The sequence below is a fragment of the Salvelinus sp. IW2-2015 genome, linkage group LG4q.1:29 (genome assembly GCF_002910315.2).
Source record: "Salvelinus sp. IW2-2015 linkage group LG4q.1:29, ASM291031v2, whole genome shotgun sequence".
NCBI lineage: Eukaryota > Metazoa > Chordata > Actinopteri > Salmoniformes > Salmonidae > Salvelinus > Salvelinus sp. IW2-2015.
In genome coordinates this window covers 50,456,823-50,472,669 of record NC_036842.1, presented here as the reverse complement: position 1 = coordinate 50,472,669, position 15,847 = coordinate 50,456,823, and the positions used below count along the sequence as shown (strand labels likewise).

Here is a 15,847-nt window from a genome sequence, read left to right as displayed (position 1 = left end):
AGAAATGTCCTCTGGTCTGATGAAACAAAAATAAGACGTTTGGGCCATAATGACCATCGTTATGTTTGGAGGAAAAGGGGGGAGGCTTGCAAGCTTGAACACCATTCCAACCGTGAAGCACGTGGGTGGCAGCATCATGTTGTGGGGTGCTTTGCTGCAGGAGGACTGGTGCACTTCACAAAATAGATGGCTCAATGGGATGGAAAATTATGTGGAAATATTGAAGCAACATCTCAAGATATCAGTCAGGAAGTTAAAGCTTGGTCGCAAATGGTTTTTCCAAATGGACAATGACCCCAAGCATACTTCCAAAGTTTGGGCAAAATGGTTAAGGACAACAAAGTCAAGGTATTGGAGTGGCCATCACAAAGCCCTGACCTCAATCCGATAGAAAATGTGTGGGCAGAACTGAAAAAGCCATGTGTGTGCGAGCAAGGAGGCCTACAAACCTGACTCAGTTACACCAGCTCTGTCAGGAGGAATGGGCCACAATTCACACAACTTATTGTGGGAAGCTTGTGGAAGGTTACCCGAAACGTTTGACCCAAGTTAAACAATTTAAAGGCAATGTCACCAAATACTAATTGAGTGTATGTAAACTTCTGACCCACTGGGAATGTGATGAAATAAATAAAAGCTGAAATAAATCATTCTCTCTACGATTATTCTGACATTTCCCTTTCTTAAAATAAAGTGATGATCCTAACTGACCTAAGACAGGGAATTTTGACTAAGATTAAATGTCAGTAATTGTGAAAAACTGAGTTGAAATGTATTTGGCTAAGGTGTATGTAAACTTCCGACTTCAACTGTATTTGCAGTAAGCTCCAGGTATATGTTCTAATTCTTCAGACATTCCAGGAACCTGCGACCAAAAACAAGCTACATATGGGCAGTACCAGAACAAGTGATCTAATGATTCTGTCTCTTTGCAGCAAAATCTGCAGAGCTGGGATGGTTGTATCCCCCATAGATATATATATATATATAACATTCTATTGGCTGCAAGAATTTTAAATAATAATTTAAATGGGAAAAACTCTACGTTTTGAATCCGGCATCGTTTTGTGTATCAGTTTATAAACCATGGGCCATGGAATGTTACATTTWTTTCACAGTACAAGGGGTGGGTCATGTGAAAATATTTTTTACTTGGGGAGAGGGGRGTTGCATTTTTTTAAATGACCTCTTGAGATGGTCTCGGTTCGGGTTATCTTCGGGGGCTCTTTTGAGGGGTCTGAGTTTCTTTGGAGTTTTCACATTGCACTAAAAATGTTCACAAAAACTGTCTGAAAGTGTGAAAACCCCCTTAAACACAGCAGGCTACCACTACCCCATMCATAGACGCTAACTACCTTTAGTGTATTTTGATGAAGTTAGCTTCTTCTGGAGGGACTTTTGTTAAGGTTTTGGAAACAAAGGAACATATCATTCATATCAGCAAGAATATTTTTTCTAAAAACAGAAGGTTAAGTTACTACACACCTTTATGAGTTTAGTGAATCCGCCAGATCAGAAGCAGTAGGGATGACCAGGGATGCTCTCTTGATAAGTGTGTGAATTAGACCATTTTGCTGTCTTGCTAAGCATTCAAAATGTAATGAGTACTTCTGGGTGCCAGGGAAAATGTATGGAGTAAAAAGTATATAATTTTCTTTAGGAATGTAGTGAAGTAAAAGTTGTAAAAAATATAAATATTAAAGTACAAATACCCCCAAAAACTACTTAAGTAGTACTATAAAGTATTTTTTACTTAATTACTTTACACCACCGCCCACACGGTAATTTCTCCACGTCACAGCGCGTTTAGAGAAGACAGACGGAAGACAGAGGCGACCAACTGTGCTAATTAGCTATCTAGCATGCTCCAAACACTTGTGTGTAATGGAAGAATGCCACCAGACACGTGTCTGAAAACTACTGTCTGCTGCAACTGTGATGAAGCCGGTTTGCATTTGTGAAATGATTTTGATGTGATATTAAAGTAAAGGGCTTTTTGTTTCTAGAACTTTAACGCAATTGAGAATAGATTCACTTTTAGATGGAGTATTTGGCTGTCAGATCCAGTCTACCTCTGAAAATAACATCCTTGGTCCTTGGATCTTAAGGAGTAAAGTCAGGCTCACCTACACGTCTTAAGAGTACATTATTGGACTAGACTACCACATGATTATTGTTTGCTAAAATTGTACATGACATTATTTAGATACATTTTCTTGTTTTTTTATACAGTGGACATCCACAAACTTGCTGAAACAAAACCAAACAACACTTTAGTTGTAAATTAAAAGTGCTATATTCACTGTACAGGCCAGGGCACACAGATATGCAGAAAATTCAAAGGACTTAATTTATTTTCCCAGGTTAAAAAAGCTACACGTAACTGTGGAAATGCAGTGTGAGAACACACATAAGAAAACAGTACAACCTGTGTGTGTAATCAAAAAAAACTATATTGTACATATGCTTCCCTCGATCAGAAAGCCCTTCTAGTCAATGGGTTAGAAGCATATTGCAGGGGGGAAGGTGTGATGGCGCACCACTGCCTGACTGGGACTCAACGTTTGGTTGAGCTCCTGCAGGGGAGTACCTAGCCAGTCTATGAGCAAACAGCTCCTTACTAATCAAGAACATATCTAGGAAACCAGACACTTCTTCCTTGAACCAATGCCTCAGGGAGCATTCCCCTAGAGCCCTGGCCAGCACGTTGCAGTCGAAGCGCCTGCACCATCCCTACAGTGAAGTATAGTGGTGACAACATCATGCTGTTTGGATGTTTTTCAGCAGCAGGGACTGGGAGACTAGTCAGAATTAAGGGAAAGAACAAAGAGATCCTTGATGAAAACCTGCTCCAGAGTGCTCAGGACCTGACTGGGGCAAAGGTTCACCTTCCAACAGGACAACAACCCTAAGCACACAGTCAAGACAACGCAAGAGTGGCTTCYGYACAAGTCTCTGAATGTCCTTGAGTAGCCCAGCCAGAGCCCGGACTTGAACCCAATCGAACATCTCTGGAGAGACCTGGAAATAGCTGTGCATGGACGCTCCCCATCCAACCTGACCGAGCTTGAGAGGATCTGCAGAGAAGAATGGGAGAAACTCCCCAAATACAGGTGTGCCAAGCTTGTAYCMWCATACCAAAGAAGACTCGAGGCTGTAATCACTGCCAAAGGTGCTTCAACAATGTACTGAGTAAAGGGTCGGAATAGTTATGTAAATGTGATATTTTGTTTTTATTTATTTGCAAAAAATAGTAAAAAAAAAAAGGTTTATGGGGTTGCGGTATAGTGGGTTATTATGGGGTATAGTGTGTGTAGATTGCTGAGGGGGYAAAACGATTTAATCTATTTTAGAATTAGGCTGTAATGTAACAAAATGTGGAAAAAGTCAAGGGTCCTGAATACTTTCCGAATGCACTGTATTTTAATCACACAATTCACAACAGTTTGGCCTTTTTAATAAGCACATGATTTTTTCCATAAATTTTTWTWTTTTATTTTTACCATAGACATATATTTATATAATAAAAAAAGAAATATTACACAAATTGCACCGTATACATACAACTGTGTCCAGAGTAGCACACACACACAAAAWGACACAATTGCTCAAGTTGGATTTTTGCTGTAGCACAAACATGACAGTTTTTTTTTTGAGCCTGTAAAAAACATTAAATATGATTAATATTATATAAGGAGTCATACACAGGATAATATATCCTTTTAATTACAGGCTTTTTTTTCTTTTCAATGTACACTCATAAGCATGATCATAAATACAATATACATACTGTATATAAAAATAACAACAAAACGACAAGAGAAAGCAGAGCATTGCCTTCCAGTGATAGGTACATTCACTTTAGCAGGARGCCAATGCCAGCCTTAGGGTGTACAAATACCGTGCTTAGTGTGGGTTCTTGACCAGCACGAATGGTTATTTTCTCCCACGCCCCTCAACGACCCCCAGTGCTCCCCTCTCAAACTGAATTTCTGAGTGCTCTTTCTGATAACCAGGGTCATATTCATTAGAGCACACCGTAGCAAAAAGCTTTGCTACGTAAAACAAAAACAAGCGGTTCTTATTGGTAGTCAGTTCGGGTAGTCCCTTCCTGTTTCAGTCAGTTTTCTTTCATTCGGTGCCTAATGCYCACAACCCAGGTTTGGTTGTGACCGATCGAGGTGCCTGCTCCCTAAAATACCACCATGGTTCAGCTGCTTCACCCGAATAGTAGACAACAAGCAGCAAGTGAAGTCTCTACCGGTTTCGGGACACAGTGGAGAACCTGGATGGAACAACGCACACTGAAGAAGAGGCAAGCTTGTGACAAAACACATAGGCTACATGAAATTCCCTATTCATTATGATGACTATTCTGCAATCAAGTCCTACACCTTCCCTATGACAAGACTTRGATTGTGTTGTTTCAGATGTGTCCTTGTTGTAATGCATTCGATGGCAAGTACAGTACAGGAATGGCAAGACTATAATACTGATTTAACTCCAGGTTAAGTACTGGTGAGAAGAGATAGATATAGACAGGTCCCCCTACAGGACACATAGGATATTGCACGGTATAGAGAGTGAGAGTATAGCGGTATTTATCTTACAGTACCAGAGATAGTTATCTTCTGTTTAAACACACTGGACGATTGAAACTGATTGCCTTTTCTCTGCGAGGCATTTAAATACACATTTAGCATGGCGTAAATGCTACTGTTCAGGAAAGCCCGGTAGTGAAGTGGATGGAAAGGTTAATTCATATTTTAACCAATGTAAAAATCAGAGGTGAAGGATTTGGCTGGCTCAAAGGTTGTATGGGACATACATAGCAGAGGACTGTGTGTGTGTGTGTGTGTGTGTGTGTGTGTGTGTGTGTGTGTGTGTGTGTGTGTGTGTGTGTGTGTGTGTGTGTGTGTGTGTGTGTGTGTGTGTGTGTGTGTGTGTGTGTGTCTATCGTAAAGGTTGGACTGTGTTGACATCAAATGAACAGAGCAGTAGTGATAACCAACCAACCACACACACACACCTCTTGGTACAGAGAGGCGATAAAAAATGTACTTCGTCTCAACAAAATCCCCATTACCACGCAAGTAAAGCTGTTGCAACAAAAAGATGACAGCCTCAACGGCAACTATAACAACAACGATAATGATACACCAATAAAGAGACAAAATAAATTCAAGTCCTGATTTGGTTACTCTTAACACTGATGTCTCAGAACAAACGTAGCGTCAACGTAGAATTGTGGGGGGGGGGAACACAGACAAACGACAGATGGAGGAGAAAGGCATTACAATACATTATGGCTGATAAACATTGAACACCGCAGTCGCGGTATCAAACACAATGGCAACAGTGCTGTGATGATCGTAAGTGTCTGAAAGTCAATCTCTCGTCGCACCACATGTATTATTTCACARGAGAAGAAGTGGCACCAACTGAACACATCAAGTGGCTCTGTTAAAATGGTATGTGCTATCTGGGATTCTTGGGACGTCCCTACCCCATTGAAGTTGACATTTTAAAAATGGTTCGGTTTAGGTAAGGTTTATGGTTATAGTTAGGGTTAGGATAAGGGTTAGTGTTAAGGGTAGGGACGTCCCAAAGATCCCGGATAGCACCGACCTCGTTAAAATCAACAAAACAAAACGACAAACAAAACCATAACCTGAATCCCATACACTTCACTTTGCAAAAGACTCCTGACAAGAGACTGTTATCATAAACACTGGACGACCCAGTAGCACTGGAGTTCCTTCTATTTACATATTTTTAATAACATAATAATAATAATGTCATATTACACGTTTATAACATATCACCACAGTAGTCTCTTGAACAGGCATAGGAAACAAGTGTAATGAAGGAGCATGCAGCCTTGTGGAGAGGCTGTATCGTGTAAACTTGAAAGCAGATGTGAGAGTAGCTGAGTGCTTCTTATCAAAAATGGTGGACAGTCCTCTCAGTCAGTTACTCTGCAATTGAGTGGCTCAAGCCACTTTAGACCTCCACTCAAAAGATGGCGCTGTGGCTTCTATTTTTTCATTCTCTCCAGCCCCCCTGTGCCCCTGAGGCTCCAGCAGGGGTCAAGGGGTTTGGAGGTCAAAGTTCAAAAAGACAGGTGAGTCAAGGCAGCCGCCCTCATCCTTTTCCTCACTCTCCGTCTCTCTCTCTCTGTCACCCTTTTATTTCCTCTACAGCCTCCTGCCACTCCTCCATCTTAGTTCCCGAGGCTTCCTATTTCTTTCATTCATTCATTCCATCTCTCTTTCTCCCTCTCCGTTCATCATCTTTCACTTCACTCTCAGCCCACTCCCACCAAGCGGATGGCGCCCAACTGCATCGTGGGACGGCGGCAGACCTCCAAGGCAAGACTGGCACAGGGAAGAAGTAGAGAGGTGAGCACAGCTAGGGGAGGACAGAAGTGAGAGACGGATGCTTACATGGCCCATTCCAGCCCTGTTTCCCTCCCTCCCTCCCTCATACACATTCTATCGGCATGGGAGATAGAAGGCGGTTCGGATGTCTCGTCTCTCCGCCACTCTCCCTCACACCATAAACTCGTTACTGCCATACAGAACCAGCTGTTGGGGCGGCGAACTGAAGTCAGACTCCCTTCTGTGGCCCTCGGGGGCTTCACGCGGCGAGCTCCTACTCAGCCGGAGGCGGTGGCGACTCTTCACCCCCACAGTGCCCCTCGGATCCCCCTCAGACTGCACTATGGGGACTCCTAGGCCCGACGAGCAGGAGGCGAGCAGGGGGCCGGATGAGGAGGAGCGGAAGCGGTAGTTGGGGGAAGGAGGGATAACCGAGGAGGAGGGGTGGTAGGAGGAGGAGGAGAGCGAGGAAGAGGCGGTGGACAAGATGGAGTCGACCGAGTCCACAGAGTCGGGTTGTCTCCGGAGGCCGCGGCGGCTCTTGGCTTCAGACATCCGGGAGCGGTAGGTGCCTGTCGAGAGAAAGACTTGGTTAGAGAGAAGTGTTTACGACACACAGACAGACAGACAGACACCACATATAGAACACGGCGCACACACACACACTCTCCAGTCTCACCAGAGGGGTTGGAGGCGGCTCCCTCATGGTCCATGCTGAGGTTCTCAGAGCTGTCTGCTGTTCCTATCGAGGCCTCCGACTCCAGAGTCTCATCATCAGATGCCCGCGGCTCCAACATCAACATCTCGTACGTCAACTCCTCTCTACACACACACGATCAACAGTTACACATCCCATCAACACCCTGTCGACATGCGGTCCTGTGTAGCTCAGTTGGTAGAGCATGGTGCTTGCAACGCCAGGACAGTGGGTTCGATTCCCAGAACCACCCGTATGTAAAATGTTGCTTTGGATAAAAGCGTTGGCAAAAATGGCATATATTACCCCATCTACAGAATAACTAATTGAGTACTTATCAACAAAGTTGTTCACAAGACATATAACTTGTCTCTTTCTCAATTTGTCTTTCCTCAATTCCTTATGTCCTCGTCTCATTGTCAAAACACATTGGAGGAGAAGGTCCAAGGGCCCCCTACAGTACTACAGTTATCGTGAATAAGAGATAATAAGGACGACATGACAGGCTTACTTCTCTCTCTGCAGGCTCTCGATCTGCTCCGTCAGCACCCTCTCCTCCTGCTGCATAACGGCCTGCTGCTGTTCCGTCAGCCCTAGCTCTGCCCCCTCCTCTCCAGCACTGTCCCCGTCCACCGGGGGCGCTCTGGGGCTGAGGGGTGGGGAGGGCGTGTGGTGGCTGCTACCCCTCCGAAGACCACCTTTGCCCTATAGGACACAGAGCAGAGGGCTAGTTAGCATAAAGGCTAGACTATGAGGTAAGCTAGGCTAGGCTAGAGCAGGCCATTAGGTGGTTAGGATAGAGGCTGATGGAACGGTTCACATCCGACTCAGTGTCACGAGGACAGGTTCTACTAACAAACACATACACAGTGGCGACAGCCCAAGAGATGAGTATTCAAGATGGCTGGACAGAAAACCCACAGCGAGGGACATGGTTGATGGTCTTTTAAACGTTGATTTCTCAAACCTGCACAAAGCAACTGAATATGCATATTTTCTAGAATATGTTCATCAAGTTATGATAAAAACTACTTCATGAGTGTTATAAAACCAACAAACTGTAGCATACACAAAGACACGCACGCATACACAGGTGTGCATGACCTTTTTAGGCTGCATGTTATGATGCGAACCAACAACAAAAATAAAGTGGGAAAAAATGATGTTAGCCATGGGGCTTTGGTTCGGTCGAGATGCAAATAATGACAACATAAAACAAACAAAGCAAGCTCATTGGTTATTTGAGTGATAATGCCAGAGAAGCCAATGTTTGGAGGATATATTTGCACGGGTGTTGCCAGTGTTGTGCCGAAAATATCCCCCTTGCCAGAATCCCTCCCCCCCTTCTAATTTCCTTAATTTTGAGTCAAATACTTTCTATAGAACAAACTTCACGTCAGGATAGGCAACCGAAATTAATAACTAATGTATGTGTGTTATGTTAAACATAGAGAAGCGAGTAAAATGTTGGCAAACAAACATTTCAGAACAACTATGGATGAATTATGCTTACACTTTCAAAAATACTAGTCGAATAAGACATGAGAGCTGACAAATTCTGGCAAAGAGATTTATTTATAGACTAATACAAATCAGTAGTGGATTTAGGTACGGGCGACATGGGGGCTGAGGGGGCACCGGGCGCCCCCGGGGGAGGATGCTGAAACGGGTATTCGCCCAGGACACATTACAAGCTAGAACCGCCACATACACTTGAAACAAATAGCCAAACCGAAAACTGCAGACAAAAATGCCTTCTGCTACTAAGATCAGTGAAATGTAGGCAAAACTGACAACGYAGTGAAGAGCAGAAATCTCAACTATCAAGCCAGTCGCAGCAATGAAGAACGCGAAAGGGGGGGAGAATTCTGGCACAACACCGGCAAACCGTGCCAATATTATATCGTCCAAACACCGGTTTCGATGGCATTATCACTTTTATACAACGGGTTACCAACATATTCAAATAATGATTAACATAATTTKATTAAAAACTTTATTTTTATGAATTTATTCATACTATTTCATCCGTACAGTCCTTACACAAATCTAGGGTTGCTACCCAAGCCAGCTTGTCGGTCGGTCGTTCGTTCTATCGGTTCGGTTGCCAGAGACGCAACCCAGTCGTTCAGTCTTTTTGTTCTGTATCTATGGACAGAACCTAGTCGTTCGTTCTAAATGTTCCATTGCCTTACTAGCTGGCAACGTTCTTATCCCTTGCTTGCTTGCTAGCCAACTACGGCTAACTTACAGTCACGTCAAACAGTGCAGACAGAATAACAACAGTAGTTGTAATTGCATTTGTTTCAGCTGTTTTCTAGTGACATTTATTTGGAATCATCCATAGCAATGAGCTAATGAGGRGCGATTTTGCCTAGCATAGAAAATGTGTTCTCTCATCAGTACACTGTTATTCAGAGGAGCTAGCCATCAACACAGCAACACAGCTAATAACTTCAAAGTGAAGCTGGAAAGACTGCAAACTAGCTGCACTTTGTTTTACCTTTTTTTCATTTTTTTTGTATATACCCATAAATATGATGCCAGCTGATTCATGATTTCGACTGGCTGAGAAACGCTGCATGTCTGTCTCGTCCTGTCTCCCGAAACGTTAATTACTATGGGACACCTGGAGATTTAATTTGAATATTGAAACAATGTTGCAAATGTCYGGGAGACAGACACTAAGGTTTATACAAATCTCAGCGTTTGAAAACCACATTTTATTTTAAAAGAAATGTGAGATAATGTATAGATGCTTTTTATAGTGGAGATCAAGTTTATAAATTGCCTGGCTGGGCTGATGAGACAGTGGATTGCGCAGTCAGATGGAACAAAGTAAATGGGCATTTTACGTCAGATTTAGCGGTGGTAACTTGTGGAATAGCTAGAACGCGGTTTTAACCAATCAGCATTCAGAATTAGAACCACCAGTTGTATAACATAAGCTAAACTCTGCCCTATCTATCCAACGGACGAACCACAGCTCTCATTTCTCTCACATGACCTAGTAATGACCGTTGATAGTCATGAATGAATCATAAAACGGTTTCAATTAACAAATAATAAAAGGTTGATATTTATTACAAATGTATGACAAATCAACGGTGTCAACGGTGCGAGGATAAGTAACAAGCTGAGAATATTAGTTYGCCGACTTTGGTAGACACAAATACAATCTTCTGTGGACAAGAGATATACACTGAGTGTACAAAACATTAGGAACACCTGCTCTTTCCATTACAATGACTGACCAGGTGAATCCAGGTGAAAGCTGTGATCCCTTATTGATGTCACTTGTTAAATCCACTTCAATCAGTGTAGATGAAGGGGAGTAGACAGGTAAAGAAGGATGTTTAAGCCTTGAGACAATTGAGACATTCAGAAGGTGAATGGGCAAGACAAAATATTTAAGTGTCTTTGAACGTGGTATGGTAGTTAGTGCCAGGCGCACCGGTGTGAGTGTGTCAAGAACCGCAACGCTGCTGGGTTTTTCATGCTCAACAGTTTCCCGTGTGGATCAAGGATGGTCCACCACCCAAAGGACATCCAGCCAACTTGACAACTGTGGGACGGATTGGCGTCAACATGAGCCAGCACCCCTGTGGAAAGCTTTCGACACATTTTAGAGTCCATGCCCCGATGAGCTYAAGCTGTTCTGAGGCCAAAAGGTGTGCAAGTCAATATTAGGAAGGTGTTCCTAATGTTTTATACACTCAGTGTATAGAGAAAGGGAGAATGAAGAGWAGGGAAGAGAGACAGAAGGACGGAAGAGATAGCAATGTGAGGGCACGTGGACTTCACAGCATGAGGGAGGTGCCGACTTGCTGATTGACTGCGCCACAGACAAATGGGTTGACAGGACTGGTTGATTGACAGCACCACAGACAAATGGTCTGACAGGACTGGGTGTGATCTCATGGAGTATATACTAGGAATACATACCGGGGTGGCTGTGCGGGTTATGCCAATAAACCTAACAGCGATTAGTACAGGTTTCTGGAGTGGGGGGAGGGGGAAAGGAGAGAACAGGGTTAGGGCTGAAGCCTAAACACTACATGGTGGTATTAGAAGGAAATGGAGGGTAGGCCAATTTTTATTACAACCAATTGCACTCAAATGAACTTTCATATGGTGGTAAAGTGAAATACTTCTGGAGATMAACTTAAATCATGACCCATGATGTCATGGCCGAAATCACGGCTAAAGTAATTTCATACTTGAGTCTAATGTTTCGATCACTGGGAGAATGTAGGAGAACGTTGCATCCYGTGAGAGGATCTAAGGGCTAAAGATTAAAGGTGAAAGGTCAACCACTGGAAGATGGAGAGGGAAGTCTATGATGACCTCAGTCACATTTGTCCTGCCTGGAACCCCTGGGTCGTGTTCATTAGGGCATGCAACAGAAAACGCTTAAATGTTTTGCAATGGAAATGGAAATGAGCGTTTTTTTATTGGACAAGTCCAGGAAGTCCCTCCAATTTTTTATCCGGTTTGATGCCTAAAGAACACGACCCCTGGTGTCCTGGTGCCTTTACCATGGACCTCCTGATGTGRGTCAGTCTGCTCTTGGCCTTGTTCTCAGCAAACTCCAGGCTGTTGATGTCCTTCAGTCTGGCCCTGTACTTATTCATCTGCTCTCCAATGATCAGCTCCACACACCTAGAGGAGGACATACAGAATGAGCAACCAGTGAATAACGTGACTTGTCCTGTTGCTCAGTCTATACTTTATAATCGATTCTGTCTGATAGGAACAGGATTCACAACAGAAATAACACATTGACTCATCTGATGAATAGCTATTGAGGTGTGTCAGTTTGTCAGTGCCTTGGTATACACACTCGCAACTATCGAGTGACGGTGGGTGTTTTGTTAATTCTGGTCTGAGTCGTACGCTGTGGTCTTGCCGATGTCCTGGACACTCTGCAGGGGGTCGATGGTGTCGGGGCAGCGGAGGATGCAGGGGGCGAAAACTATGGCCAGGGCGTTGGCCGACATACGGTTGGTGTCCTCTTGCAGAGTGATCCTGGAAGATCACACACACACACACACACACACACACACACACACACACACACACACACACACATCAGAGGAGGTCGCAACAAAGTACAGATGTCAAAACTGGAACGCAGTGGATAACAACCTCCCAATTATCCACCCTTCTCCCACGCACCCATTCATGGATTTAGAAGCATCGCCTTGGTGTATTGACTGGAGGGAGTTTCCGATAGTTAAGTCCATGACGGAAAGTGCACACTTTGGAAGAAGGGGACGGAGAATCGGGAGGCATCCAGTGAGTCTCCACATCCTGCTTCCCGTGGGGTAACGTGACCACTCACCTGACCAGGTGGAAGATGAGGCGCTCCAGGGTGCTCAGGTGGGTTCGGCTGAGCTGGTCAATCACAGAGTACACCCCACGGATCACCTCCCGCTTGTCTGGCTGGCCTGCGTGGGGGAAGCAACGTCATACAAAAAATATTACTTCCTGCGTCTTACTTCCTGCTTTACTTCTATGGGTGCAGTCAATATGGCCGCCGGTGGCACCCGTCACAGACTCGAATGGGAATGTATGTTCTAGTATTTCTATTTCTATGCATCTAGTATTTCTATTTCTATGCACACACACAACATACCTTCATTCATTATATCATCATCATATCTATTATATTATATCTACACCTTCGGGCATCTATAAAATGGTACAGAGGCCAATTTTAACCATTACCACACAGTAACATTGTAACAAATACCAATGTGGTTACTTCTGACCCCAGTTCTTACCCATGGCTCGGAGGAACTCCTTGTAGAGTTCAAAGGTCATCAGAGGGTTGGGCAGGTCGCGGAGCCACTGTTTGAGCACGCTGGCAATGACGTGGATGTTGTAATCGTCCAAGTTCATGCTGCTCACATCTGGAGTTGGAGGGCAATGGGAGACAAACAGAGAGAGTGACATACAAGTATACTGAACAAAAATATAAACGCAACATGCAACAATTTCAAAGATTTTACTGAGTTACAGTTCATAGAAGGAAATCAGTCAATTGAAATATATTKTTAGGCCATAATCTATGGATTTCACAACTGGGCAGGGGCACAGCCATGGGTGTGCCTGGGAGGGCATAGGCCCACCCACTGGAGAGCCAGGTCCAGCCAATCAGAATGAGTTTTTCCACACAAAAGGGCTATATTACAGACATAAGCACCCCCCCCCCCCCTCTTATTTCAGCTCACGAAACATGGGACCAACACTTTACAAGTTGCATTTATATAACTTAAATACTATAGTTGGAGTAAACATTACAACTGTTAAACTCTTTGCTACGGACAGTGCTTTCGATCCGGTAGTGTGAATACCTTGAACATGGTGTCATGGCAACTTGTTCATGGGAACTGTTGCCACTACTATTACAGCCTGTGTCAACAGCCTATTTTCATTTTAGGGCATACAGTTTCTAACATAACTGTATCCTGTCATTATATGAATCAATCAGAAAACCTATAGACAGTGCCTCGACCACAGCTCTGTTGTCCCTCCCCGGTTTACAACATAACCCTACAATCTACGGTAAACTGGAGCAGGACCCTGTCAATCACACCTGTGTCCAGCCCCTGCCGGAGCTCCTTGATCTTATTGGTGGAGCCAGACTTCCTGAAGATGCCCTCGGTGTAGAGGCCGTGCATCTCAATGTAGTTGATGAGCTTCTCCACCACCAGGGGCACTGTCCTCTCCTCGCTGGTCAGACGAGACAGCTCCACGCCAAACTGCCTGGACGACAGTTCCGGGTCGTACTGATAGAGGCACACACAGATAGAGAAAAACACACACACACACACACACACATACACACAGGGACGGACGGACACATAGAAATAGAAGTTGAGAAGTACAGGCAAACAGACAGATAGTGGAGTTTGTTTAGGCTATTTTACGGCTACTGTAGCTAGCTACTTCACATGCTGATACTGATACTGACGTAGCTATGTTGACTAGCTAGCCTGTGCTTCATTTGTAAATCGGGAGGTGCCGGAACAAAAAGTGAGCGTGAGAAGGTGGTGACCTGAGGAGCTCTGAGGTACCGGAAGGTATGAACATTTTTTATTGTTATAAAAAAGTATTGCCCGCATAGGGTTGCCAACTGTCCCGTATTAGCCGGGATGTCCCTTATATTGGGATAAATTGGTTTGTCCCATACGGGACCTCCCTTGTCCCCTATATTCATCCAATCACAGTACAGCGTAAARGCACCAATTCCTGCAAAGTAATTTCTGTTGTTGTTCGGTCGGTTTGGCATATCAAGGAAATATGGATAAACATGCAAAAAAGACTGTGCAGCTACAACAAACAAAGGGAAGCAACAAAGACGTGGGTTAAGGCCGTCGGTGGTGACTCGACGAAAGCTTTCTGTACGTCATGCCGTCGGGAATTCTCAATTGGCCATGGAGGGGAGAATGACCTAACTCAGCATGCATCCACAGAAATGCACAAGGCCACGCAAGCTAAAGGTGCTAGCAATATCGGTGCATTCTTCGTAACGTCTACTGCGGAAAAACGACAAAATCGCTGCAAGTTAATCCTCGTATGTGTACCACACGGTTAAACACGGACTCGGCTACAACAGCACCGACTGCCTTGTTAAGCTCAAAGGTGCCTTTGTTTCATGACTCAAATGTTGTGAAGAAAGACCGTGCGGGATATTTTGGATGATCTGTCCCCGACCGAAGGCGAGCCCGTGTATTTCTCAGCTGCCAGAGACAACTCAAACAAGGGAAATAGAAACATGTGTCCAGTGTGCGTGAGATATTTCTCTGTGTCTGACGGAGTTACATGACTTTTATGAAGACCGTGAGGAAACTGTAAATGGCATACATCGAGCTCTGATGAACTGTCTGGAAAAGCATGAACTGGATATTAGACACATATCACAGCCTATGCAGCAGATAAATGCCAATGTCAACTTTAGAAAACACCACTCCGTTTACCAGATATTGAGCAGTGCCAACAATCGCATTCTGAAAGCTAATTGCCCAGCTCACATAGCTCATAATGCCTGGAAGCACGCCTGCGATCAGCTGTCAGTGGATATTGAGACAATTGTTTTAAAGATCGACAGCCACTTCTCAGTATCTGCTTCCTGAAGAGGAACTGAGTGCATTTTTTGCCTTTGTTGACATTGAGTGGCGTGAAATTCTGCGACATGTTTMCATCTTGGCTCTGATGGCTCTCTCTTCATCCAGCTGTCGATCGTCTCCTGCAAAGCTGGCCAGCTCTTACATCATACTTCAGGTCCCTTGGGGAGACCTGTCCTGTGGCACTGAAGAGTATTTCTGAGTATGAAGAAAAAAACGGAAGCTGCTGAGATTTATCTGTGCTTTTTCCACAACGTGGGGTGTGTTTTTGACCAACTCGTAAAAAAGCTGGAGGAAACAACGCTCTCCATCACAGATGTTTACGAAGAAGTCCAACATTTCAAAATGAAGATGCTTCAGTGGAAACAGGACAGCTTTTTGGATACTAGACCAAGCAGCTGATGGACAAACAATTGTCGGCACAAATGTCCAAGCAGCAAGAGGACTTTGAAGTTCTATGACCCTGTCATTACATACATTGACAAGTCGTTTGATTTCTCACCAGAAAATGTAATGGTGAAACTGACTGGCCGCTATGAGGAGCTCTCCTTCACTGACCTGGAGCAGGTGGTGGGTGCCCTCAAAATGACAGAGACAGTCAGTATGGACCAACTCTATGAAGAGTTTTGTGCTAGCCG

General features: G+C 44.2%; 1 protein-coding gene across 1 annotated transcript in view; it reads right to left on the bottom strand.

Moving 5' to 3' along the window:
• Window positions 1-3,401: 3,401 nt before the first annotated feature.
• myo9ab (myosin IXAb) overlaps window positions 3,402-15,847 on the bottom strand; it is a 186,258-nt gene continuing 173,812 nt past the window's right edge. The window contains exons 35-42 of the mRNA XM_070439636.1: window positions 13,679-13,871; window positions 12,864-12,992; window positions 12,422-12,527; window positions 11,974-12,105; window positions 11,616-11,739; window positions 7,589-7,782; window positions 7,060-7,202; window positions 3,402-6,952 (exon numbers count right to left, since the gene is read on the bottom strand). Coding sequence (XP_070295737.1) covers window positions 6,552-6,952; window positions 7,060-7,202; window positions 7,589-7,782; window positions 11,616-11,739; window positions 11,974-12,105; window positions 12,422-12,527; window positions 12,864-12,992; window positions 13,679-13,871 — 1,422 coding nt within the window. The 3' untranslated portion in view covers window positions 3,402-6,551. The remainder of the gene's footprint in view (window positions 6,953-7,059; window positions 7,203-7,588; window positions 7,783-11,615; window positions 11,740-11,973; window positions 12,106-12,421; window positions 12,528-12,863; window positions 12,993-13,678; window positions 13,872-15,847) is intronic.